The 26,768-nt window shown below is 29.2% G+C and overlaps 3 protein-coding genes across 3 annotated transcripts; 1 reads left to right on the top strand and 2 right to left on the bottom strand.

Annotated features, from left to right (window-relative positions):
- Positions 1-3,430: 3,430 nt before the first annotated feature.
- Positions 3,431-12,155, bottom strand: LOC141532501 (mitochondrial amidoxime-reducing component 1-like). Its single transcript, XM_074250864.1, has 4 exons — positions 12,041-12,155; positions 4,586-5,157; positions 4,239-4,516; positions 3,431-4,064 (listed from the first exon to the last, which is right to left on the bottom strand). Exons 1-4 carry the CDS (start codon positions 12,042-12,044, stop codon positions 3,926-3,928), a joined length of 993 nt encoding a protein of 330 aa, XP_074106965.1. The 5' UTR covers positions 12,045-12,155; the 3' UTR covers positions 3,431-3,925.
- LOC141532549 (uncharacterized) lies at positions 9,209-10,823 on the top strand. Its single transcript, XM_074250937.1, has 3 exons — positions 9,209-9,394; positions 9,480-9,803; positions 10,329-10,823. Exons 1-3 carry the CDS (start codon positions 9,259-9,261, stop codon positions 10,667-10,669), a joined length of 801 nt encoding a protein of 266 aa, XP_074107038.1. The 5' UTR covers positions 9,209-9,258; the 3' UTR covers positions 10,670-10,823.
- A 3,266-nt stretch (positions 12,156-15,421) lies between the features above and the next one.
- Positions 15,422-26,715, bottom strand: LOC141532622 (catalase-like). Its single transcript, XM_074251067.1, has 7 exons — positions 26,525-26,715; positions 19,843-20,017; positions 19,615-19,756; positions 19,129-19,459; positions 16,440-16,631; positions 16,116-16,352; positions 15,422-16,015 (listed from the first exon to the last, which is right to left on the bottom strand). Exons 1-7 carry the CDS (start codon positions 26,612-26,614, stop codon positions 15,614-15,616), a joined length of 1,569 nt encoding a protein of 522 aa, XP_074107168.1. The 5' UTR covers positions 26,615-26,715; the 3' UTR covers positions 15,422-15,613.
- Between the last annotated feature and the right edge of the window lie 53 nt (positions 26,716-26,768).

Raw genomic sequence — 26,768 nt, forward strand, 5'->3', positions numbered from 1 at the left:
TTAGAATCAAACTTCGGCTGCCTTCGGCGGCCTCGTTTGATCAATCAATTATATCCCTAAAAATAACCACATATGTAATTAGGGGTAATGATATATAATTTAATGTTGTTACATGTAGTTATATATGAGTATATAAAATTATATATAACTTATATATGATTATATATAATTAGACCTGGCCAATTTTCAGGTCTAAATTATATATAAATTATATATAAGTTATATTATATATAATAGGGTGGGTCAAAAAAATCGAATAATTTATTTTTGATTTTATACTCTGAAAAATAGGTTCGTAGACACCTAAAAAGAATTCTCTCCAAGTATAAGCTCTTAATTATAACGGGAAGGTCCTCCGCTTTGCGGGTTTCTATTTTTTTCGAATAATCAGATAAAAAAATTTATATCTCGCTTCCAACTGCTTGGAAAAATATTCCGTGGCATAGATTTTGTGAGAAATTGAATGCTTTACAAAAAAGGTCTCTTATGACTTTTTCAAAAACTCAACCGATTAAAAGATATTCATAGTTGAAGTTTGGCTATTTTAAGGAAAATATTCGTTTTTATTATGAATTTTATAAGTCGATGAAAAAAATTATTTCGGATTGCGGAACTCATGATTTTGTAGGAAATTTACTGCTCTACAAAAATGGTCTCTTATGATTTTTTGATTAAGTGAAGCCGTTACGAGATATTCATCGTCAAACATTAACGAATATCAATATTTCCAGTTTTTGATCAATAATTCGATAAATTTTAATTTAAACTATGAGTTTCAGGAAAATTTACATAAATTTGAGTTTCGATCGATAAAGAAATGTTATAATAAGTTAGATAAAGAATTATTGGAATTATCATTGATTTTCCTTGGAGAAATGCCTCAAGAAAAGATTTCTTTCAAACGTCCTGGTGCTGTTCATCATGCTAGATGGATGGCTAAGGCCATTTATAGTTTGAAAATGTATCTATTCAGAGATGAATTCAAACTTTCTCAGAAAGAATTGCATGGTCTTCGTCATTTCTGTATTTTTATAGTCACATTGTATTTAAAAGCTTGGTTTTCATCAACTTCTGCAACAACTGCTGCTTATCATGACTTGCAGTTTATGAAAAATTTATTGGAGTACAAACATATCAATCCTTTGATTTCTTCAGCTACGTGTGAAAAAATGATTTCGCACTTATGGTATTTGAGCGATGAACTTGCCATTTTATCACTGTTTGACGATGGCGTTCCATTAGAAGTAAAAAAGTATTGTTGAAGCTGTTAATACTCGTGAAGGTACAGATTCTAAAGCTAAAAGATTTGTAATTGCTAAAAAGATTTGAATTCACTGGCGCAGAGAACTCTGAGTGACTTTGTGTCTAAAAAGTCATTAAATCTTTTCAAAATCTTCGATCTACCGTATGACTTTCTTGATGTCGATGTTGAATTATGGCCTACTAATGAGAGTTATCTCGAAAATAAAGAATACTTTCAACAACTAAAAGTTGTCAATGATTCAGCAGAGCGAGCTGTTGCATTAGTTAGTGAATATAATCAATGCTTGACAAAAATGAAGAACAATTCCAGTACTTATTGCAAGTTGTCAAAAACATCAAAAACATTCCCAAATTGTAATAAAAGAAATTATTTATAGTAATAGCGTACTGTTATGTTAAAAATATAGACAATTATATTGCAATTGATAATTCAATAAAAAATTTATCTATAAAAAAGTTAAATACTGGTTGTTTCTCACTTGATTCAATACTTTTCATATTAAATTTGACAAAGAAATATGTCATTCACTTCAAATTAAACTAATCATTGGCTATATGTCGAAAAAATGCTCTAATTTCTTGTTTTAATGCAATCAAACAAGCTCAAGACTGAAAACAATATTAAAAAAATTGTTTATAACATTTCTTTATCGATCGAAACTCAAATTTATGTAAATTTTCCTGAAACTCATAGTTTAAATTAAAATTTATCGAATTATTGATCAAAAACTGGAAATATTGATATTCGTTAATGTTTGACGATGAATATCTCGTAACGGCTTCACTTAATCAAAAAATCATAAGAGACCATTTTTGTAGAGCAGTAAATTTCCTACAAAATCATGAGTTCCGCAATCCGAAATAATTTTTTTCATCGACTTATAAAATTCATAATAAAAACGAATATTTTCCTTAAAATAGCCAAACTTCAACTATGAATATCTTTTAATCGGTTGAGTTTTTGAAAAAGTCATAAGAGACCTTTTTTGTAAAGCATTCAATTTCTCACAAAATCTATGCCACGGAATATTTTTCCAAGCAGTTGGAAGCGAGATATAAATTTTTTTATCTGATTATTCGAAAAAAATAGAAACCCGCAAAGCGGAGGACCTTCCCGTTATAATTAAGAGCTTATACTTGGAGAGAATTCTTTTTAGGTGTCTACGAACCTATTTTTCAGAGTATAAAATCAAAAATAAATTATTCGATTTTTTTGACCCACCCTAATATATAACCATATATAATTAGGCAAAATCTTTTTTTCCCGGGAACAGTTCGGAACTTAATTATTTATTAAGATTAAATTAATTATCAAAAATTAATCTTGTAAATTCCCGGAAAGGACAATTACTATTTCGGCAGATTATTAAGATCTCTGTCTGCGTATTTTAATCTATTAATTCAAGATATTAAGACCTCTTGTAATTAAATATTTATTGTTGTATTATTAAGACCACGGCAATAAATGAGTTAGGAATTTTAATCTATTTTAATACATCTAATCAAAAATAAAATTAGCAATCGGAATTTGAAAATTGGATATTAGTTCAAAGTTATTTGGAATTTGGTTGTTAATTTGAAATAGTGTTTAATTAAAGAAGCTAATGATTGAATAATTTAATTAAGTAATTTTAATCAATTTAATTAAAAATCAATTTTCAAAATAAATTAATAAATCAATTAAGTAAAGTGTGTGTTATGTGTGTGAAGAATTGTATGGGTAATGTGTGATAGAGAGTGTTTATAGTGTTAAGTTTTGGTAGTCCAGTAGACTTAATTTTAAGTAAAAGTCTGGAAAAGTTTAGTTTGGTTTGTTTTGGCAGTCCGGTGGACTTATAGTTTTAAGCTTAGTTTTAGGACAGGTGTCGGAGACCGTTTATTAGAAAAAGCTCGTCTAGTCGTCGTATCGTCGTTTGGGAAGGTTCGTTTGTAAATATCGTTTATCTCGCAGTTATTCTCCGCTTCGTTAGATAATAAATTAATTATAGTGTGTATAAGTGAGCGCTTAAATTGTTAAATTCTTTAATTTTTTATTGTTAATAAATACTGATCAGATTGTTAATTAAATATTTATTATTCAACAGCACCTTTCTCCACTCTCTCTACCCTAAGATAAGTTTTCTCAGCTCTGGACCGGTTCCAGGCACCGTGATAATAAACCTGGTGGCGCCCTAATAATTATTGTTGTTTATTGTTAAATTTTTAGTTTGTTTATAAATTGATTAGGAGCCAATTTGAGCAATCAAAACTGTTACAAAGAAATTATGAGCGAAAAACCAAAAGAAATCGTAATTTTTTCGAAATATATCTTCTGAACCGGTAATTAAAAAAATCTCAAAATTTATCTGGAAGAGTTTTTGATGAATAGGGGTAGAATGCCCCTCATACAATTGTATCACTAATTTTATCTCTGAGATATTTGAAGATCTGTCAAAGTCTAATCGGTTAAAATTTTTTTTAAATTTAAGTTTGGAAGTACCATTTTCATGGCGGAAAGTTAAAAATTCACGACGATTAATAAATAGACAACTTATAAGCACAGATATAAATCACTATTAAACTAGATGGAAATTAAAATAAAACATACGAACGACTGAAATCAAAAAATTTAATTATACTCAATTTCAGAAAATCTAAACTAAAAATGCATTTTTTGGTCTTCTTAAGCTTTAGAAACACCCACGTAAACAGGGTCTCCAATCTTCACAGTGCCCTCTGGTCCATGAAGCCCCAAATGAATACCCATGACTGGGCTCTCTCCAGTGAAGCGCCGCATAGCAGGGTCTTGTACTTTTCTGTATCTAGAAAAAAGTCCATTTGCTTGTCAAACTATCTTTAACAAGACCTTTAAAAAATCATTAACATCGTGTAAGTAATTTTTTAGAATGAGCATGACGAAAAAATAATGGAATATTGTACATTCAAAGATTATATTCTTGATCAAGAAAAGTAACTCCGGTCAGCGCAGAACTTACTTTCGTAAAGTAGCCACTGGTTCCATTTCACGATTTTTTTCTCCCTTCTCCGGGTGAATGGTTGTCAGCAAGCACCTTGTACAAGGCCTAATATTCCGAAATGTAACAGCTCCAATTTTGACCCACTCCCAAGAATCTTCTTCCAGAGCAGCTGGTCCTTTTACAAGAAAGTTCAACCGGAACTGAAGAGAAGGAATCCGTTCTTTCATGCGTGTGTTCAAGTCATCTATCGAAGCTTGGTTCATCAAAGAGAATGACGTTTCATCCGAGAACACACCCTGTAAATAAGATTGAACAATTACAATTTCTCCATGTACCTAATTACTAAAATTCCCAAATTTACGTACAATATGAGCGTTGGTCACAAGTGGGAACCCCTGATTATGTTTCCTTGCATCACGAGAGGGTTTTTCTAAAGGGTAGTAGACCAGTCTAAGCCCCGAGTCTTCTTGAAGTAGAAACTGAGATAGCCAGCGAGCAACTTTGTCCCCACAATCGCAGGCAGGAGTTGCCTGATCCCAAATTACTACTTTCAATTTTTTGGAACTTACATAAGCCAAGTCAATGCTGATATCGATCAATCCTGGCGCTCTTAAGGTTAAAATTGAACCTTCTATGGTTGGAGTTACTAAAACCATTCGCGGATACTTTCTTGCGGTCACGAATCTATCAGTTAAGTTGATTACCATCAGGGTACGATCCCTCAACCAGCCTTTCTTGCAACCTAATTGAGTACATTCAACCTCTGTCTCTCGAATATACCCAAGGGACTTCACAGGGTACACCAAGATGTCACTCAACTCGCCAAGTTTACACCACTTGGTTGGCAATTTTCTCTGCTCACTCCATTTCCAAAGTGCATAAGATAGAGCTGTCACTCCTATTGCTAGAGCAGTTATGTAGCTCATATGAATTTTCTCTGAAAATTATACTGTAGATTATAAACTGAATTAAACAAGGGGACATTCTAATTAAAATACGTAATAGTATACTACACTACTAGGGCAGAAAGTTTGAGATTTCTGCACTCGGCTACGCCTCGGGCATCTTGGCGCGCAGTTCAGAGCTCTCAAACTTCTGCCCAAGTGGTGTATACTATTTTTCTTTATAGCCGGTCGAAAGTACGTAAATATTGTAATGTACTGGATCGAAAAAAAAATTGATGCCTGCCTCCGACATTTGCGGCACAATCGAAGCGAGTGCTACTGGTCGGGGAGGCAGGCATCAAATAAAAAAAATCAACGTAGATAAATGACCAACATTTTATTTGATATGTTTTGAGCTTAAATAAAACTGAAAATTCTGAAATTCAACAAACATAAAAATAAAAAGACGAGCACATTAACTGAAAATTGACAATAATCAATAATAATGAAATTTGATTTATTTTATACACGTCACTGTCAAATTGTATTTTAGTACTATCAATGGTAAATAACCAGCGTAAACAAAACATAGTTAGTAACAAATAACTAATGTCAGTCGGGTTAATGAAAGGATTTTTTGTTCCTGCTGTTACAGAGTGTGAATATGCAGCTTTACCAATGCACAAATCTTTAACTTTCTGCCTCGAAATAGGTGGAAAATATGCGTACTTTCGAATGAGGTATAGAGAAAAATTTTTTTTTATCGTGCTATTATTTTTCAGTAATTTCTTATAAGAAGTGATTGACAATAAACTTGCAAATCACTTTTTTAAATCATGGTTTTCTAATAAACTTGAAGGTCCAAATTAATGTAACTCGAAGTCACATTAATTTTTCTATAAATTTTGCCGTCAAAGTTTTCCTTATTTTTGATTAAGAAGTCATAACTAATGTAACGATAATTTTTTACAGATTAAAAGTTGCTTAAAACTCAGATTCAAATTGCGGCCGTAGCTTAACGTAAAGTTACTATGAAATTTCAACACATATTGTATAAATCAGTTTTACTGTACAAGTATTAGAGTGAACTTAACGTTAACTTCGACTAAACTTTCTATGCTACCATTATTTGTGTAGTAAGTGTGGCTATCAGGGTTTTGTTCAGCATGGCTACTAGGATTTTTTTAGGGGTGTGCGAATAGTGTTTGAATCGAATCGAATCGAATAGTACTATTCGATTCGAAATTCGAATAGTTTAAATAATTCAACCAGTTGTTTTCTGTTGATAAACTAACTAATTTTTGTGTAAAAATTAATTTGTTTTATTATATCGTATTTGACTAAAAGAAGTCTTCATAATTATTTGATAGCAAAGTCTGCTTATTAGTGGTAATAAATATTTCTTGGTGTATTCGGACCCCCCGCCTCGGGGCACCTCACCGTTTTGACATTTCTCCGGAAAAACTCGATTTTTTTTTTTAAATGAGATCTAGGACACGATGTATCAGACATTGAAAGAGTGTAAATGTAGCAACGAAAAGCAACAATAATGAAAACGTCGCATAAGCTTCTTAATAGAAGATTTTAGATATATGATATTTCTCATATTTGTGAAATATATAAAACATATAACAGATCCGTGTGAATATTCAAGTGAAGAATCTCGATAAGTGTAACGTCAAGATAAGCTTACATAATTAAGAATATCATCAGTGGACAAAATATAACATCATTTCTTAATTATTGACATTTTTTAAGGGTAAGCTCACCCTGATGTTACGTTCATCGAGACCTTTCATTTGAGTACCCACACAATTTTTTTCATATATTTTATATATACATATATTTCTCATGTTTGTGAACTATATAAAATAGATAAAAAAATTCGTGTGGATACTCAAATGAAAGGTCACGATAAATGAAACATCAAGATAAGCTTATATCCTGAAAAATGTCAATAATTAAGAAATGGCTGCGTATTGTGTTTACTGATGACATTTTTCGGGATGTAAGCTCATTCTGATGTTCCATTCATCGAGATCTTTCATTTGAGTACCCACACGATTTTTTCATATATTCTATATGTATGATATTTCTCATATTTGTAAAATATATAAAAAATTAGAAAAACGGTAGACCCTGAAGGCCATCCGTGCAACTTCCCGCTAATTTTATATCAAGTGTCGTAGATCTAATTTAAAAAAAAATCGAGTTTTCATTATCAAATAATTAGTGAAGTCTACATTTAGTCAAATAAACAAAATAACTTAATTTTTACCTAAAAATTAGTTAGTTTATCAACAAAATACGACTGTTTGAATTATTTGAACTGCTCGAATTATTCGAATATTCGATTCGAATTCGAGGTGAATAATTTATAGATTCGAATATTCGCACACCCCTAGTTTTTTTTGTGAGCTGGTTTATTAGGATTTTTATGTTAATAGGTCGGTAAGAAATATTTCTAGCTTGCCCGGAACCGTGTGTCAGATTAAATCGCATTGGAACGAATTGAAAATCAGAGATTTCAGAAAACTTATTGAATCGAATTGAAACAAATAGTAAGTTGAATTCGATTCAATCTGTTTCATTATATATGGGTCATTCCATGCCAAATCGACAAATTTATTACCTGACCTCTTTCGATTTCGCTAAAAATTTTCTATCTTTTTCTACCCCCCGAAAGACATTTTTCAGAATTTTTAAAAATTTTTTTTCCAAACTCAAAAAAAGTTACGAATTTTCGAAAAAAACCGCTCTTTTTTTTTGAAAATGCTAGAACTTTTTTAAAAATTGACCGTTTGGGAACTTTTTTTTTTCAAAATTTTTGTTTTTAAATGTAGTTTTTGAAAAAAAATATGAAAAAATTTTCAGAATCCCAGATATATGAAATATTTTAGTTTTTTTGAAAAAACCGTGATTTTCTCAAAGTTGGACCATTTTTTTTTTTTTTTTTTTCTAAAAAACTTCAACTAATTCCGCAGTGATCGCCGCATATTTCAGGATGTGATCGCTATTGCTTCTAATTTTTTTACTGTTTAAAAAAAAGTTTTTTTACAATTTAGTTTATTTTTTTAGCTTTTCGGCCAAATTTTTTTAGCTTACTCGTGAAACTTCAGAAGTTGAAAAATAATGTATCTTTCGAAAATTTTAAGTCATTATCTTCCAAATTTTTTTTTTTTTTTTAAATTAAATGATAATTATGTTTTTGTTTCATATTTGTTCAATTTTTTTGTACTAAAAAATCACAACTGCACTATTGAAGTGTGCAGAAAAATATCCTCAGCCGATAATTTTTAAACTGTCGTCTATCGGTAAAAAGAGATCATCTCTACTTTATTCTGTTAAAATGAAGGTTATGTTAAAAGAATAATCGTATCGTTGATGTGTTCAAAGTGTCACAAAGATATAACATTATTAAATAAATTTACACAGTTTGACGGAGAGTTCTTTTTATCGAATTTTTGTTTACAAGTGATTACAATGCCAAAGTTTCGCGATCGATGTTGTAATCCACATAATTTGGAGAACCATCGGAAAACATCATCTTTGCGTAATGTACCACAAAATTTAGCTAATCGATACAATTTGTCAACTGTTGATCGAATATGCAGTTCATGCTATAAAAATTACTTCATCATTACGCTGAAAGTCTTTCTGATGAAAGTGATGACAATGAACCCGATGAGCGTTCTGAGAATGATAAAAATATTCTTACCGGATCTATAGAAGTTGATAATTCCGGAGGCAATAACCTGACAGGTATTTTTGAAGCTTTTATGTTTCGATGTTCAACTATCATTGTTCTTTGTATTTTCTATTGATTATTTTTTTTTAGATCCAACAACAAGTGTTGGAGAATCACAAATTCAGCAAAGTAGTTCGTCGTTATCTGAACTCAGTTTGGAAATAACTCGTCCGATCGTAAATGAAGCTTTATTATTATTAAACCAATCTCCATTGCTAGCTAGAAGAGTAAGTGATGAAACGTATTTAAACAATAAAGTTTCTCGTGTTGCTGATAGTTTGAAAAAGGCATTAGGAATTCCAAATCCTGTAGATTTTCAATGCAGCAACACAGATGCTGCTGAAATAATTAAAAATTAAGAGAAAAGTTCCATGATACCAATACGACCAAATCTTTACGTATACAAATGTTGACTCTTATGCCGTCAAGTTGGAGTATTGAGAAGATTGTTGAAGTAATGGGCACAACTACGTATATGGCGCGATTAGCAATAAATCTTGAAGCTGATAAAGGAATATTATCAATACCTGAAAAGAAAATGGGTGAGATATTGACTTACTAACTAATTTTTGTATGAACAATTTATACGTATTTATATATAATTTTAATCATCACTCAATTTTTCAGGGCATGGATTATCTGTTGAAGTGTCATCAGCTGTTATAAATTTTTATAATGACGATGAAATGAGCAGTCCTCTGCCAGGGAAAAAAGATTTTGTTTCATTGCGTAATGATGATGGTACGAAAATTCAAATTGAAAAACGCTTAGTACTCTGTAATTTAAAGGAGTTACATAAGATATTTCAATCAAGATTTCCCGGAATTAAGATCGGATTTTCGTCATTTGCATCTTTACGTCCAAAACACTGTCTCTTAGCTGGTGGTTCGGGGACTCATACAGTTTGCGTTTGTTCTATTCATCAGAATGTCAAATTAATGATTTTAGGAGGTAAATTAAATCGATTAACAGAAGGTTCAAATATGCCATTGAAAACTTACAGCGACTGTGTGAATGCTATTATCTGTGACAATCCCAAGACTGAGTGCTATTTCAATACATGTCTAAATTGTCCAGGCATTGACAACATAAAACAATTAATTTTCACAGAAATGGATAATCATGCAATCGATGAAATTCGTTACAAACAATGGGTGTCTACCCCAAAAGTAACTCTTGAAACAACGCTGAAAAATGCTTCGGATTTTGTTGATGATTTTTGTGATAAGCTTGTTGGTCTATTACCACATAATTTCATTGCAAAAGAACAATCGGCATATCTAAGAGCGCTAAAAGAATCGATAACCGATAACGAATTCATAGTAATTGTAGATTTTGCTGAAAATTATGCGTTTATTGTTCAAAATGCTGCACCGGGATTCCATTGGAATAACGATCAAGCAACAGTTTACACAGTCGTTATTTATTATAAGGTTAATAATCAACTAACTCATCAGAGTATGGTTATAATTTCAGACTGCTTAAACCATGATTCTATTGCTGTCCATGTTTATTCTGGAATTATTTTCGACTTTATCAAATCTCTTTCGCCCACAGTCTCCAAAGTATTTTTTTTTTCGGATGGTGCACCGCAACAGTATAAAAATTATAAGCATTTTAGTAATTTATCCCATTATCGTGAAGATTTTGGTGTACCAGTTGAATGGAATTTTTTTGCAACGGCTCACGGCAAAGGGCCTTGTGACGGAGTCGGTGGGACGGTTAAAATGAGGGCCTCGAGAGCAAGTCTGCAATTACCACCTGATGAGCAAATATTAACACCTGTACAATTTTTTGAATGGGTGTCAAAAATTTGACAAATATAAATGTGCGATTCTCAACAGTTGACGCCTACAATCTGATGAAAGACAAACTAGAAGATCGTTTTAAAAATGCCAAAACCATCCCAGCAACACAGAAAATACATAAAATTTCGCCGTTGGAAGATGGTATAGTGGAAGTTAAGTCATTTTCTTTTTCGGATCAGTCTTTAACTCATAGCACAGTGAAAAAAGAAGACAATCATTAAGTAAAAAGAAATAAGGAAATAGATGTTATCATAAAGAATAGATGTTATTGTAAATAAATAAACTAATTAATGAATAAATAAATCAATAAATATTAGAACCTGGTCAGAAGAAAATGTTTTATATGAAATACATTCACGGATAAAAAGGTGATGTAAAATTTATATCACTGTAGACGCTAATTTTGTATCTAATGTATTATGTCCTATACTTTACTATACTATGATACAGCATTTTCTATAGTAGTGAACCGAATATAGCATCACCTGACGTAAAATTTGTATCACTTTTTTTTCCGTGTTGATTTCAGGACAAGTAATAAAAGTGATTTTTATTTATGTAGAAATATGAGGTTGGAAGTATGAATTTAAAAAAAAAAATTTTGGAAGATAACGACTTAAAATTTTCGAAAGATACATTATTTTTCAACTTCTGAAGTTTCACGAGTAAGCTAAAAAAATTTGGCCGAAAAGTTAAAAAAATAAACTAAATTGTAAAAAAACTTTTTTTTAAACAGTAAAAAAATTAGAAGCAATAGCGATCACATCCTGAAATATGCGGGGATCACTGCGGAATTAGTTGAAGTTTTTTTAGAAAAAAAAAAAAAAAAAAATGGTCCAACTTTGAGAAAATCACGGTTTTTTCAAAAAAACTAAAATATTTCATATATCTGGGATTCTGAAAATTTTTTCATATTTTTTTCAAAAACTACATTTAAAAACAAAAATTTTGAAAAAAAAGTTCCCAAACGGTCAATTTTTGAAAAAGTTCTAGCATTTTCAAAAAAAAAAAAGAGCGGGTTTTTTTCGAAAATTCGTAACTTTTTTTGAGTTTGGAAAAAAATTTTTAAAAATTCTGAAAAATGTCTTTCGGGGGGTAGAAAAAGATAGAAAATTTTTAGCGAAATCGAAAGAGGTCAGGTAATAAATTTGTCGATTTGGCATGGAATGACCCATATACATATCATCTTATATATTCGTCTTTATAATGATAAAAAATGTCTGCTCTTGAACTTCTTCGATTAAATTATCAACTCTATACAAAATATACAATAAACAGATTAGATTATAAAATAATTTTTAAAAAACCCCAATTTGCTTACTTGAAATTCTTTTCTAACAATACAACCATTTTAATATACAATTGTGAGCCAGTACTTACCCATCACTTTATGTATAAATTCGCTCACATTAACATTAATTTTTTTTCTTCTAGTAACAGGTTATATCACATCTAAATACTATATGTAATAAAAATATTTTAATGTTGGTTCTTCTATAGCTACCGAGCAACTGAGATAGTAGCACTAACACACGCTATAAAAACTAATATATACGTATAGTCTAATCGAGAAGTAAGTTTTCTGCAAAAAAACGATCCTAGCCTGTTAAAAATATGGCAATTGGTGCATTGGATTCAGAATCTAATTCTGAGAAAGAGGTATTTTTTAATTTAACCGCCATTACAAATTTCATTTTCTATAAACAAAAAACGAAGAGAAAAAAAGATGGTCTCAATTTCGTTGTAATAACTTCAAAAATATTAAAGATATCTGAAATTTAAAGAAAGATCCTAAAAGAGAAAAGAACTTCAGTAAAATAAATGATCACCCCCGGAGTTGTAGCTCCATTATTTATAATTTTAATTTAACATTGAAAATTGGGCTCCACGCGGCAGTTTCGGTGCCTACGCGTTGCCGCTAAGCAAAGTATGCAACACAAAATAATATTTTTATAACATTCAATATTAATTTAAAAATCTAAATAAATTATAGTGACATCTAGGCACTTAAAGGAATATAGCCCTACAGAAAAAAAATTTTAGCTCGATTTTTGTTTAAGTTATTTAATTGTGTCTCGGATAGCTTAACTGGTAGAGCCTTTGGCGCATAACCAAACGATCCGGGTTCGAGTCCCAGTCTGGGTTGTCCGAACTACTTTTTTCAATTACCGAAAATTCCTACTGAGTAAAGGTCCTCCCCTTTCTCCTTATCCTTTATTTCCCTAATTCCCAAATTTGTCTTTAATGACAAATTTAGCTATTATATATGGCTATATTATATATGGCTATTATATATTATATATGAGTAGTCAATTATAGTGACATCTAGACACTTAAAGGAATATAGCCCTGCAGAAAAAAAATTTTAGCTCGATTTTTGTTTAAGTTATTTAATTGTTAATTAACTAATTTTTCGTAGATTTGAGTTTTCATAAAATCTCTTATAAAAGTTAAAAAAATGTGTCTATAAATTTTTGTTCTTTTGGGAGCTCTGTTATCAAAAAATTTTTTTTTCCTTAATTTTTAAATTTTTTTGTTTTTGTATCAATATACAGCGTTTAATAGCTTGGCTAAAAAATTTTTAATAGTAATAGTTTAAAAACTTTTTATCAATAAATAGACAAATTCAATACTTTTCAAAAATTTTGTTTTATCATTTTGTTGTCTTAATAAAATAATGGTTCAAAAAATAAAAATTTTTTTCTTAAAAAAAATTTTTTTAACTGTTTATAATTGTTTTTTTCATTTATTCTCAACATAAATTATTGGCGTTAGGTAAGAAAATAAGGACAATAAAGTCCAGAAAACGTACCCTTAACCGCGTAATAATTAGAATAAATAAAAAAACTGATAAAAAAATGTAATTAAAAACATAAAAAAAATTGTTTTTTAATTGTAGTACAATAATTACCCATAAAATTGTCCTGAATCATAAAAGCCGTAACTTCAATAGTTTAGAAGATTTAATGATTAAAATATTCAAGTAATCCATTCCTTTATAAACAAATGTTTATAAAAATTGAACCATAATAGATATTGAGCATATGAAAAATTTATTATGAAAATCATTAAATTGTCTAAAAGATCGTCTTGGGTGTCAAAGACCATATCATCAATAGTTTAAAAGTTACAACAATTTATAAGTTGACAAAATAGTTGAGCGCTTCAACTTTGATAAGGTAAATTATTTTAAAATTCAATAAAAAATAGAGAAAAATTTTGTTTACAAGTTTGATGCACATGGCTGAATTTGTAATTTTTTAAAGCAACGGAAAAAAAAAATAAATCGAAAATGGAAATTTGTTTATAACAAATTGTTTATAAAATAAATAATGAAAATTTAAATAGAAAAAAAAATTTTTTTTATAATTATATTGAGATTTATAAATGATGATTTAAAAAAAAATGATTTCTTAATAAATAATTTAAATGGTGGATAAATGAAAAAAACCATTATAAAAAATTAAAAAAATTTTTTTAAGAAAAATATTTTTATTACTGTTAAAAATTTTTTAGCCAAGTTGTAAAACGCTATATATTGATACAAAAATAACAAAAATTTTAAATTTAGGAAAAAAAAATTTTTTATAACATTCGCCGGATATTTCTATTTTTGACAACTTTGAAAAATGATTATAAACAAGTGAAAAAACTTTTACTACGCGGTCTTGTTCATTATTTATATAATAAGAGCTCCCAAAAGAAAACAAATTTATAGACACATTTTTTTAATTTTTATAGGAGATCTTATGAAAAATCAAATCTACGAAAAATTATTTAATTAACAATTTACTAGAAACAAAAATGTGATCTGAGGCTTTTCTTATTTTCCTTCCCAAGGGGTGTAATATACTATTATCACTAAAATTTAAGTAACTTAATTTAATAATTACAAATTTATATAACAATTTTCTCATTCGAGCAATTTCAGATAATTTAAAAATGAAACATTGATACACATTCGGTTTGTGATAAAAAAATTCGAGGAAATTTTTTTCAAATTTTGCTTTACATTTCACAAAAATAAAAAATCTAGCGGATTATGGACAATGTGGCTTAATGTATATGAGGCATTCTACGCCAAATCGACCGCTTTTGATCCCGACCCCTTTTGATTCGGTTGAAAGTCTATCCTCCTTTTCTACCATGTCAAAAACGTCTCTTATAATTTTAAAAAAATTTTTTTACCCAACCAAAAAAAAAGTTATGAATTTTTTAACAAAACGGCTTTTTTATTTATTAATTGCCATAACTTTTTCAAAAATTAACTTATCGGGAAGTTTTTTTTTTTCAAAATTTTTTTTATTAAATGTTCTTTTTGGGAAAAAATAGAAAAGAATTATTCAAACCTATCTTCATCGTCGTTTTTTAGATTTTCCGAAAAAACTCCGGATTTCTCGCAGCGTTTTACTCTTGTAACTACATTCAATGTTGCTGCGAATTAGAAACCAGTATTCGGATTATTATTACATAACGTATTTGAACCACAACTGAACTCGCTCGATAATAATATATAATTCAATCATAAAAATATTTTTTTTTTTTTTTTTTTTTTTTTTTTTAGCGAAAACGTAAATTTATTCAATTCAAAGTTAATTTTTGGAAAAGTTGATTGCTTTAAAATAAAAAAAATCTAAAAAAAGTTTACCTTGAAAATTTTTCTCTCAGTGTACCCTGTATAATATACAGTGTATATTCATTAAAGCTATTTCTCTGTTTTATATTTATTTAAGCAGTTGTTTACAAGTGAATAAATCTTAATTTTTTTGCTCTTACTTGATTTATTGTAAATGAAAACAAAGTGTAAAACGTCGAAAAAAATAGAAAGTGGTATACATACAAAATCTATAACTCTCAGTTTTCGAAATTAGTGGTGAAACATGAAATATTTTTTACTTTTTCGTATTATTGCTCAACTCATATATAAGTTTTTTTATGTAACTAAAAATATTTTTACAAGTTAGCTCCCTTTCCAGAAATATTTATCATTTTTCCCTTCTTCCGCAATGCATCCGTTAATCTCTGACCAAGATCAACATCCACTTGGGAAAAGTTTCTAATCGCACGTTCAGCTATGAAATTTGAAGCTTTTGCAAGGCTGTTAGCCATGTTCGTTACAAGTCGAGTCTTTGCATCAACATCAAGTACTATCTGCCAAAAAGTTGTAACTTGGCCGAAGTTATCCTCATTCACCGGTTCATAACGATCTATATCTCCAAAAGCACTAAATGCTGGAGATTTTACAGCAGGACATACTTCAGGGCCTTTGAAGCTGTTTGGATAATAGTTTGGAGCTCCATCCTGATCATGTATAGTCATTGAGCCATCACGCTGATAATTCATTATTGATATACTCTATAAAAAATTGAATATTAGTGTGAAAATTGGAAATTTTATTTTTTCTTGATTTTAGCAATATAAAAATACTTATCGCTTGAAAAAAAAAAATTATTACTTTGTAAGGACAATTTATAGGAAGCTGAAGATGATTTGGCCCAAGACGGTGTCTGTGAGTATCACTATAAGCGAAGAGTCGACCTTGAAGCATTTTATCTGGACTTGGTTCAATACCTGGTACCATATGTGCAGGATCAAAAGCCAATTGTTCAACATCAGAAAAATAATTTGATGGATTTTTGTCCAAAACGAGTTTACCAACCGGAATGAGTGGATATTCTTTATGGGGCCATACCTATTATAGAATCACATTTTATATAGATTCCCTTACCAAAATCTGTAATAAGAGTAAAAAATGAAAAGACAAGCTTCATAATAGGACCTTAGTTAAATCAAAAGGGTTCCATTGAAATTTGTCTGCTTGCTGCTCGGTCATAACTTGAATATAAAATGTCCATGAAGGAAATTTTTTTTTTGCAATTGTGTTGTATAAATTTCTAATAGCATAATCTGGATCTTGTGAGCTTATTTTTGCAGCTTCTTCAGCTGTGAGATTTTTTATGCCTTGGTCTGTCTGAAAAATAAATGATAGAAAAGATTTCAATTAACAACTACCATAGAAAGTTTCTGGTCCTGATAATTATCACAATAATCCTCTAAAGGGGAAGAAATAAGATCATCAGAAGTGGAAAAACAATATTCTGAATGACTTATTTATTATAAATTGTAGTAAGACTAACTAATGAAACGATATTAGTTGATTTTTTAGCGAGCCCATTGATAACAAATACGGCCAATTATAAAAAAATTGACCCGGTACAAGAGCGAAAATCTTGAACCAAGAACACCATTTTAAAGAATTTGATTATCTTGATTGAAGCAGAAAAGTTTTTAATCAAGTAAATTGTCTCAGATCAAGAACTTTGGTGCTTGATTAAAGATTATAAAATTCTTCAAAGTGATTTTTCGGGTTGAAGATTTTCGCTCGTGTTTCGAGTTAGTTTTACTATCGGGTAAAAGCTTTAAGTAAAGTAAAACAAATATAAATACTGAAACAATTAAAATTTATAGGCAGTCCATTTTACCCCAAATTAGTAAAATGAGTGAAAAAACGCAAATAGCAAATGTTTTTTGGGAGCCCCCCTCCTTACTGTTCAAAGTTTTTATTTTTCAACGGACGAATCATATTAATACCAAATAAGTGTCGAGGGACTAAAAAAAAAAGTCAAACGAGTGAGAAAAACTAACATTGTGAACATTTTTTGTCAAAAGTCTCATTGTATCTTGCTCCCCTACTTCTTAAAATAGTCAGTAAATTGTATTTAGATAAATGCTTCTATATCAAATTGAAAACTGCTTCCGATTACTTTTAACGTATGTGTATATGATACATATATATATAAAATGTTTAGTTTGTTCTTTTATACGTAAATTATTCGTCAAGATCATTCAGTTAGTTTGTTACAGACTTTTTGGCATAATTAAATTATTTTGGTTAAAATTATCACGACAAAATTTGAAATAGTAAAAGTAATTGTATAATTTAAATAGTCAAGATCTTTCTGGAAATTTTTGTAGTTTAAAATTATAATAAGACGTGTTAAGTTTGTAGGATTTGAAATTAGAAATTTTGTAAAATTAAATTTACGCTGTTGGGCTGAATTCAATTAATTTATAAAATGAATTTAGTTAAAAAGATTAATAAATGAATTTAATAAAGAAATTTGGTTAATGAATTTAGTTAGGAAATCTAGCAATGAATTGAATTAGTGAATCGGAATTTTTGTATTGAATAATTGCTAGACGTTAAAATTTGTGAATTATGACAGTGTGAAAATCCGGAATTGAGTTGAATAGTAATTAGAAGAAATTTAGTAATTAGTAAAATTGTGAATTAAGATAGCGTGTGAGTACAGTGCTGTCTAAGTATTCATAGTATCCTCTTCTGTTTCCTAGACAGTCACTTAAAAAACATTGAATAGACGCCCGAATCGGAGGCGCAATCGGAAATAAGGTTTTAATTGTTAGTTAAGATGTTACATGGTAGTCCATCAGGTTAACGAGGTAAATTTATGATATTATATGGTAGTCCGTCAGGTTGACGAGGTAGATTATGGTATATTATGGTATTTCGTCAGGGTGGCGAGGTTTAGGAAAAATAAAGAGTTAAGCGATATTTAGTTGTAAAATTTTTTAGCAAGTCGCTAGTGGAAAATTTAGGTGAGGGGTTCTCACAGTTAAGTACTAAGTTAAATTTTTGAAAGTAATTGTTAGTAATAAATTTTTCATTTGTTAATTTTATTATTGAAGTTGAATAAATAATTTCGTTGTTAATCGGTGATGTTAGCCAAATGGTCTAAGGCGCAAGGCCTATAGAGCACTCGGGACTGGCTCACCGGCCAGGCGTGGGTTCGAATCCCAAGCTGGTCTTAGAAACCATCTTGGTTGATATTCGACCCTAGCCGCTTAGATTTAAGATTTTCACAACCCAAAAAGACCCCAACATACCACTCCCAACATTTAAAGTCGGCGATATAACCACAGCAGTTAAAACCGACTCTAAATAATAACCAATTAAAAAAAAAAAAAAAAAAATTCGTTGTTATTAATAATTTTCTCAGCATTATTTACAGCCCTCTCGAACTTCTCAAAACCTTGTCTTTCCCCTTTCATGCTACCCGGTTTCTGGGACACCGTATCTAAAATCCCAGTGGCGTCCTTTTCAAAGAGGAAAGGGGTGACCAATTGAATGGGGGCTACATACCCTGGTTTCAAAAAGAATTTGGATTATTGTTCTTAAATAAATCTCTAGTTGAGATTAAATATAATTTGTTATTATTTTTGTAAACCTAATCACAATTTCTCTCGATCCTTCGATATTTCTCTTGCTCGGTTCAGTTTTGGAAACCGTGTTGCAAAATTTCAATGGCGACCTTTATAAATATGTAGAGGCGACCAAGTGACAAGAATATACTACCGTTACAAGATGGAATGCATTTTGCTTTTAAATAACTACGATGATCGGTATTTTTAGTGAAATCGTATGTTAAAAAAAGATTAGTAATTTTTACCTTGTAATGAAATTTACAATAAACAAACTCATTATTGTTATTGACAAGTTTAAATGTATGAGAACCATATCCATTCATATGAGGATAACCATCAGGTATACCACGATCACTAAATAATATCATAACTTGATGAGTTGATTCAGGTCGGAGTGAAAGAAAATCCCAAAACATATCCATATCTTTCAAGTGAGTTACTGGATTTCGTTTCTGTGTGTGAATAAAACTTGGGAAAAGTAGAGGATCTTTTACGAAAAAGATTGGAGTATTGTTTCCAACAAGATCCCATATTCCCTCCTCGGTATAAAATTTCACAGCAAAACCGCGTGGATCTCTATAATAAAAAATGAAAGAATCGACATGAATTATTAGTGTTGAATGCTTTTCTTACATAAAATGCATCATTTACTATTGCTAAATTTTTAAACAGTATTATTACAAAGTTTACATTTTGAAGCCAATCATTAAGAATATTTTTTTCTTGTATACCTCACTGTGTCGGCTGATCCACTTTCTCCGCCTACAGTAGAAAAACGTACAGCTATAGGAGTTTTTTTACCAATTTTTGAGAATATTTTAGCTCTCGTATATTGCGTAATATCATGAGTAACTTCGAAGTAACCGAATGCACCTGTAAAATTTAAGCAATTTTCTTATCTAATTATTCGAACTTACAATATTTGATAATAAAATCATAAAATTATAATTTTTAATTACCTGCGCCTTTAGCGTGGACAACTCTCTCTGGAATTCTTTCTCTATCAAAATGCGTCTGTTCATCCAGGTACACAAAATCTTGCAGAAGCAAAGGTCCTCGTGGCCCAACTGTAAGACTTGCTGTTTTATTGGCGATTGGAGCTCCGTTTCCAGTAAGTAAAACGGGTGGCTTGTCCTAAAAATAGAATGTGTCAATGTGTGTACATTCACAAGATTTTACATAAAATTAATCTTCATTTAGCTTTTAGATTTCCAATTTTTTCAAATAATCTTCTATATTTTGTATTAGTTCAAGAATAACGTTTATGACTTATTCATAACTTTTTGACAAATATTTTAACACACGTGTGATAATAAGTACTTATTCTCATATATCTAGTATGTACGGTCCGGGAACGGCGATGAGATACCGTATCTAATAAAGATCTGATGAGAACTCGATTTTGGAAAAACAGGGTGAAACCAATAACTTCCCGATTTTTTTAAATTTTCAATTTTCTTAACGGGAAGTTAAAAAAACATTGTGTGGTTTTATGAAACCACGATGCATGTAAAACGTTTTTGGATTGTTGACATTCAACTAAAAACTTTCAGAAAATTAATCGGTTTAGGGTATGAAAATCGCGTTTTCAATCCTAATTTAATAATTAGTAAGTGAAGGGACAGCCCAGGGCATGTTCCGCGATTATGCTTATAGTTATTATCGGATCAAAATAAAATTTAGTACACATCTTTCTCAGACGATTACCTCAGATAAATTCAAAGATGAGCTAAGTCGGTCAATAAGTTTAGAAATAATAGCGATTTGAATTTTTCTGAAAATAGGGAGAATTGCATTTTCTGTCTTTTTATTTATAAAAAACGATTAATTAAAATAAGATAGCTTATTTCTTGAAAATTTATTTTAAGGCTGATAAAATTGTCTTTAATTTGATCTATAAAACATTTACCGAATGACAATTTTATTTTAAGATTAAGAATTTCATTTTCTGCCAGTTTTTGGTAAACGGGTTGTATTAGTTCGTGCATACAACTCACGGTGGTTTGATTAGAAATTAATTATGATTTTTCACTCATAATTTAAGAATTTATTGTGTGATATAATTTTTAATTTCCTTCTAAGAAAATCAAAAATTTTCAAAAATCGAACGGTTATTGTTTTACTCCGTTTTGCGAAAATTGAATTCTCATCAGATCTCGATGTTTTGGGGCCACAGAAAGCTTCCTTGATGACCCCCGCGATTTGTCACTATATCTGTATGTATGTATGTATGTATGTATGTATGTATGTATGTATGTATGTATGTATGTATGTATGTATGTATGTATGTATGTATGTATGTATGTATGTATGTATGTATGTATGTATGTATGTATGTATGTATGTATGTATGTATGTATGTATGTATGCATGTATGTATGTATGTAGGGAAAGAGGAGGGACCAAATGGGCCAAAAATTTTCGATATCCAAAAATATTTGGGGGCAGAATGGGCCCCCAACATTTTCAACACTCAAAGTGTTTGGAAGGTAAAATAGGCTGATTAGACTTTAAAAACCAATGATTATGTTTCAGTTAAGGAAATTCCGAGAAAAAACCGTTTTCTTAAAATTTTTCTAAATTTTGAGTACTTATACTCATAAATATCCTCTACACGCGGAAATTTTTTTAAATAGTTCTTAATTGCGGCACTAAATTTTGAAATATTAGCATTTAAAATTTGTATATTTTACAAACAAACCCTATGCTGATCGACGTTGAAGCGAACGTTTTATTAAATATCAATCATACTTTTCTTAGGATTGTTTCAAAATACTGGGAATCATTAATTGAAGATATAACACGTATTTTCTATCAAAAATAACATAAACGAGCGATATTCATTTTTTTATAAAAAATGTTTGAAGTTAGTGATTTTCGATATTTTAAAATTTTTGCAAAAAACGGGCCACGATTCATAATTGGTTAAATGTTAGGCTCGCGCGCAGCGCGCTATTCAAATTTTTAATCGTATTTAAATCTGTCTTTAATTTTAAAAAACTGAAAAACTTTTTGTGGCACCATATTTGCCCCCTCCCCTCCCTTTTCTCGACAAATAATTAGCTGTAACACTCCATTACTCTACATAGAATTAAATTATAAGAATAATAAGATGTGAAACAACATATAAGTCATCCGACGTAGAGGGTTACGTATCGGTTTAACAAGCGCATGATTCAGATTCGTATCTCATAGTTAGAGTAAGTGCGACTTTAATGTTATCTCTACAATTAGTAAAATTTAGGTCAAAATTTAGTGTTAAACGTCCTAAGTTCGCTTTTGTGCTTTATCAATATGAAAATAAATTATTATTAAATCAAATTTTTTTTTTCATTATGCTAACCAACACCTATCTGTTTTATACCCACTAATGCAACCCTTTGATCAAATTTCGCTGATTTTTCAGAGGGTTCAATTAACTCGAAATTAAGTTCTGAGTACTCATTAGACTTAGACGAATCAATTAAAATCTAAATATATTTCATAATCTACTTTTTTTAGAAAATTTGACCCTGTTGGATAAGCCACAGCCGAAGATTTACAACATTGAGAGAAGCCTAGTTCTGTCATAATTTCCTCTCTCTGGGAAAGCTTGTTCTGCACAAAGTAATTCTATAGTAGCCAGAAGTTTTTCTGGTAGCAGTAACAAACGTATTTTTGTGGTATGACAACAAAACTAAAGCTACTTTTGTAGCTGATGCACCAAAATTTCAGATTGATTCACCACACCGTTTCTGAGTAATTAATTTTTGAAACTGTTTCTTTTACTAGCGAAAATATGGTGATTCCATTAAGTTAGTATATGAAATTTGGTTGCGTCACTCGTGCGTTACGAAAGGTTTTAAACTGACTTTATCGGATCTCCATACCTTTACATAAAAAAGAAGCAGTTTCAAAAATTAATTACTCAGAAAGGATGTGCTAAATCGATCTGAAACTTTGGTAGTAAGCTATTAATGAATATATCTTTCGATAAAAAAATTTTTCATTTAATTGATGACTGAACTAAATTAATTTATCAATTAAGTTTTATAAATACGAATACAGTTTTATAAATACTAAAATTATCCAAGGATAGAAAATTGATTCAACAATAAATTTAAAATAGTTATTTAAAAATAATACTCTTTCGAAAGCTTATAGCAACGCAACGGAAGTGACGGTAACCCATAGAGCTAAAGATAATATTCTCACATTCATTTAAAATATTATACTCATCGAAATTGCAAATATTAATCAAACATTAACATTTTGTGTAATGATACAATATTTGTTCCTTCAAAAAGACATTTAATCGTTTATGTGATTAGCAAAAATGTATGTAAAATTCTTAGTCCTTTGACTAAATAACTACATATAAAGTTGAGTTTTTGAAAACCTCGTAATGACTTTTTTCCCTTTATCAAAGAGATGATTATCATAAGGAAATTTTTCGTCAATATATATATATATATATATATATATATATATATATATATATATATATATATATATATATATATGTTACTGAAGTTTGATAGACATGTCCTAAATTTCATGTTTCAAGAAGTTCTACACGGAGAGAAAATAATAGGTCTTATTCCTTATGTAGAATGGTAACCATTACTATGTTACATAGTAACGGAAATTTTTTTAAGAATTCTGTGTAAATTTTCTGAGAAAAGTCTTAAGTGACGTCAAAGAACCCCTATTTTGCTTATCTATGAATAGATATATAGATCATATATAATTATATCTAATTCTATATAACCATTTATAATTATATAGGGCCATTTTTCATTTATAATTATATATCGGTATATTTGCAATTATATATAATTTTTTTTACCTGTGCTACAAACATTAAATACAACTTTATATTAATATTAGATTATTTTCGATTGAATAAAATAGAAATACAGGGTGATTCAGAATGACCTTCACAGCGGGAAACTGTAGATAGAGGAGACGATTCTATGAATAAAGTTCCTTAGTCGCTTTTCGATATTCTCAATAGTTTTTGAGTTATTCAAAATGTAAATTGACCAATCACAGACAAGCTCTAGAAATAAAAAAAAAAAATAAAAAAGAATAATAAATAAGTTAAGTAACACTGCCACAGCAGACTTCAAGTTAAATGATATTTATTTAATTTGAAAAGTTTGATTTCTCACAGAAAAAAAACAAAATATGCAATTATAACCTAGAACGTATTTATATATATATTTTGTTATCTTTTCCTTTTCACAGAAAACATTATTGATTTAAGATGATGCAATTATTAAAAATATAACTTCCGGAGAATTGACAAAATAAATTATGTATTTTTAAATATTAAACTTCAACCAAGAATAAAGAAAAAAATTTTAACTAATAAAATTGTCTTACTGAAATAATAGCAATTTCAAACAGACAAAAATATAGATATAGACAATACATAAAATAATTATTGAAAAATATTTGATTTTGCTTGCTCGGTCTCGCTCAGGACTTCGCTAAGCGCTTGATGTATGTCATAGCATATTTGCGAGACTCTCAGCGAGACGGCCAGCGAGATGTCCGGCGAGACGTCCAGCGAGATATTCAGCGAGACGTATTTAAAAATACGTAATTTATTTTGTCAATTCTCTGGAAGTTATATTTTTAATAATTGCATCATCTGAAGTCAATAATGTTTTCTGTGAAAAGGAAAAGATAAAAAAAAATATACAAATACGTTCTAGGTTGTAATTGCATGTTTTGTTTTTTTTTCTGTGAGAAATCGAACTTTTCAAATTAAATAAATATCATTTAACTTGAAGTCTGCTGTGGCAGTGTTACTTAACTTATTTATTATTCTTTTTTATTTTTTTTTAATTTCTAAAGCTTGTCTGTGATTGGTCAATTTACATTTTGAATAACTCAAAAACTATTGAAAATATCGAAAAGCGACTAAGGAACTTTATTCTTAGAATCGACTCCTCTATCTACAGTTTTCCGCTGTGAAGGTCATTCTGAATCACCCTGTATAACATTTCTGAGTTAAGATTAGATGAGTATAAAATTTTAATAAAAAATAACAATATCATGATAATTACAAGTATGTGATCTTTCATCATAATGAATAATTTACATGGGAAATTTTTATAGTGCCTTATCCACTAATTAGGAAATTTAAATATGGATAATCACTTAATTGCAACAACCTTCATTTTCTGTGGTGTTATGTATGACTTAGTATAAAATATGAAAACAAGTGTATTACATTAACATTAGTGTTTGCATAGGCATATTTAACATTATAACTACGCAGTTCATCTTGATATGATTGATTGCATTGATTTTTATAATTATTATCATTGTGTGCATCATTTTGTTTGAAATATCATGTAGAATTATGAGTAATATATTTACACGTATGAAATCAAAATTTCAAATTTTTTGCAGTTGATCAATATATCGAGTATTTCAAAACTAAAGATAAAATATTTTATTTAAAGCCGTAAAATGGACAGCGGGGCATGAAGGTCTTTCGACGCAAGTATGAAATTCTTTTTATGCTAGTATTTGCATCTGCAATCTGGACGTAAAGTAATCTTATTTAGCCAATATGCCTCTATAATTGCATGCTTATGTATTAAGTATGATTATATATTCATGTATATATTGTATATTCTGGTTTTAATAAATAATAAATAAATAAATGTATTTCCTAAATCAATATTAAATGTATTATTATTAATATTAAATATAAAATGATTGGATCATTCCAAATATTTTAAAGCTACAAATGATATAATTTTATTTCTCATTATAAATTGCTAAGTTAAAAATAGCGTATTTTAAAATAAATAGATATAAATAATAAATTGATAATAAATGAATAATAAATATAAGTAAATAAAAAAAAATTATAATGTTCATGAATTCAAAAAAAATATTTATAATAAACGTTGCTCAATGTCATGTTAACGTTTTGGAAAATTTACTAATATATTTATAATCACTTATCTTATTGCAAGATGTCAAATATTAATTTTTAAGAAAAATTTTCCTTTTTAGCCATCATTCTCAACTGTATAATCCTTCGGTTTCGAAATATTACATATAATTAAGCAATCCCTTAGTAAACCACTAACTTTTATTTATAAAAAATTTTTTATTATTTTTTCACTTAATCGAAAAAAAAAATAATTTGTAGAAATTAATGAATTTACTTGATAAAAAATTGATTGTGTTAAGTAAACAATTGTTTAAAAAAATATGTATTAATTTAATTGTACAATCATACTTAAATGAGTTTTTTTTTGTTTCTAAATAAAGAATTTATTTTGTATTTTTCATCATATTTTATTTGTTAGAAAAAATTTGAAATTTTGTCAAATATCTGTTAGTTTCAGTATAAAATTAAGTAACATATTTCCGTGCAACTGCATATTATTTTTCTTTTATTGGTAAATAAACTTAAAGAAAACCAGTTTCAATGCATCATTAATAATTTATTTAAGCTTGCTTTCGTAAGAAAGCATTCTTCTAATATAAACATGTTTTTATCTTCTAAAAACTTTTAAAAAATTGAAGTATCATTCTCAAATCATTTGAATAAAAATCGAAATGAATGATATAGATAATAAATTTATGTATTTATATTAAACGTAGATATAAATATAAAAATAATAATACCTTTACTGACTCTTTGTATTCATTTAATTGTTGAGAAGCTGGATCTCGGTCCATTTCGTTATTCTTATTTTTATCGGCGTAATTACTCATAAAACGTTTATTACTGAGCGAAGAATACTTTGAAAAATTAAGAGATAATAAACATAAGTTACAATGCGAAGTCCACAACGATATATTTGCACTCTCCGATAACAACCGCGCGGTTTTATTACTTCTGTTCAGTTGAACTTGGCAGGGGAAAGCA

Source organism: Cotesia typhae, unplaced genomic scaffold (genome assembly GCF_013202065.1).
Source record: "Cotesia typhae breed Kobodo isofemale line unplaced genomic scaffold, CoteBio_Ctyphae contig_65, whole genome shotgun sequence".
Lineage (NCBI taxonomy): Eukaryota > Metazoa > Arthropoda > Insecta > Hymenoptera > Braconidae > Cotesia > Cotesia typhae.

Bases quoted from the DNA above. Each gene is read 5' to 3' on its own strand.
- LOC141532622 (XM_074251067.1), bottom strand. From the start codon at position 26,614: ATGAGTAATTACGCCGATAAAAATAAGAATAACGAAATGGACCGAGAT. The intron at 16,632-19,128 runs GTAAAAATTACT...TTTATTTTTCAG, and splicing joins ATTGTAAATTTCATTACAAG to ACAGACCAAGGCATAAAAAA. The intron at 16,016-16,115 runs GTAATAATTTTT...AATTTTTTATAG, and splicing joins CTATAAATTGTCCTTACAAA to AGTATATCAATAATGAATTA.
- LOC141532549 (XM_074250937.1), top strand. From the start codon at position 9,259: ATGTTGACTCTTATGCCGTCAAGTTGGAGTATTGAGAAGATTGTTGAA. The intron at 9,395-9,479 runs GTGAGATATTGA...TCAATTTTTCAG, and splicing joins AATACCTGAAAAGAAAATGG to GGCATGGATTATCTGTTGAA. The intron at 9,804-10,328 runs GTAAATTAAATC...TTATAATTTCAG, and splicing joins CAAATTAATGATTTTAGGAG to ACTGCTTAAACCATGATTCT.
- LOC141532501 (XM_074250864.1), bottom strand. The intron at 4,517-4,585 runs GTACGTAAATTT...TCTTATTTACAG, and splicing joins TTGTGACCAACGCTCATATT to GGTGTGTTCTCGGATGAAAC. The intron at 4,065-4,238 runs GTAAGTTCTGCG...ACTTTTTTCTAG, and splicing joins CCAGTGGCTACTTTACGAAA to ATACAGAAAAGTACAAGACC.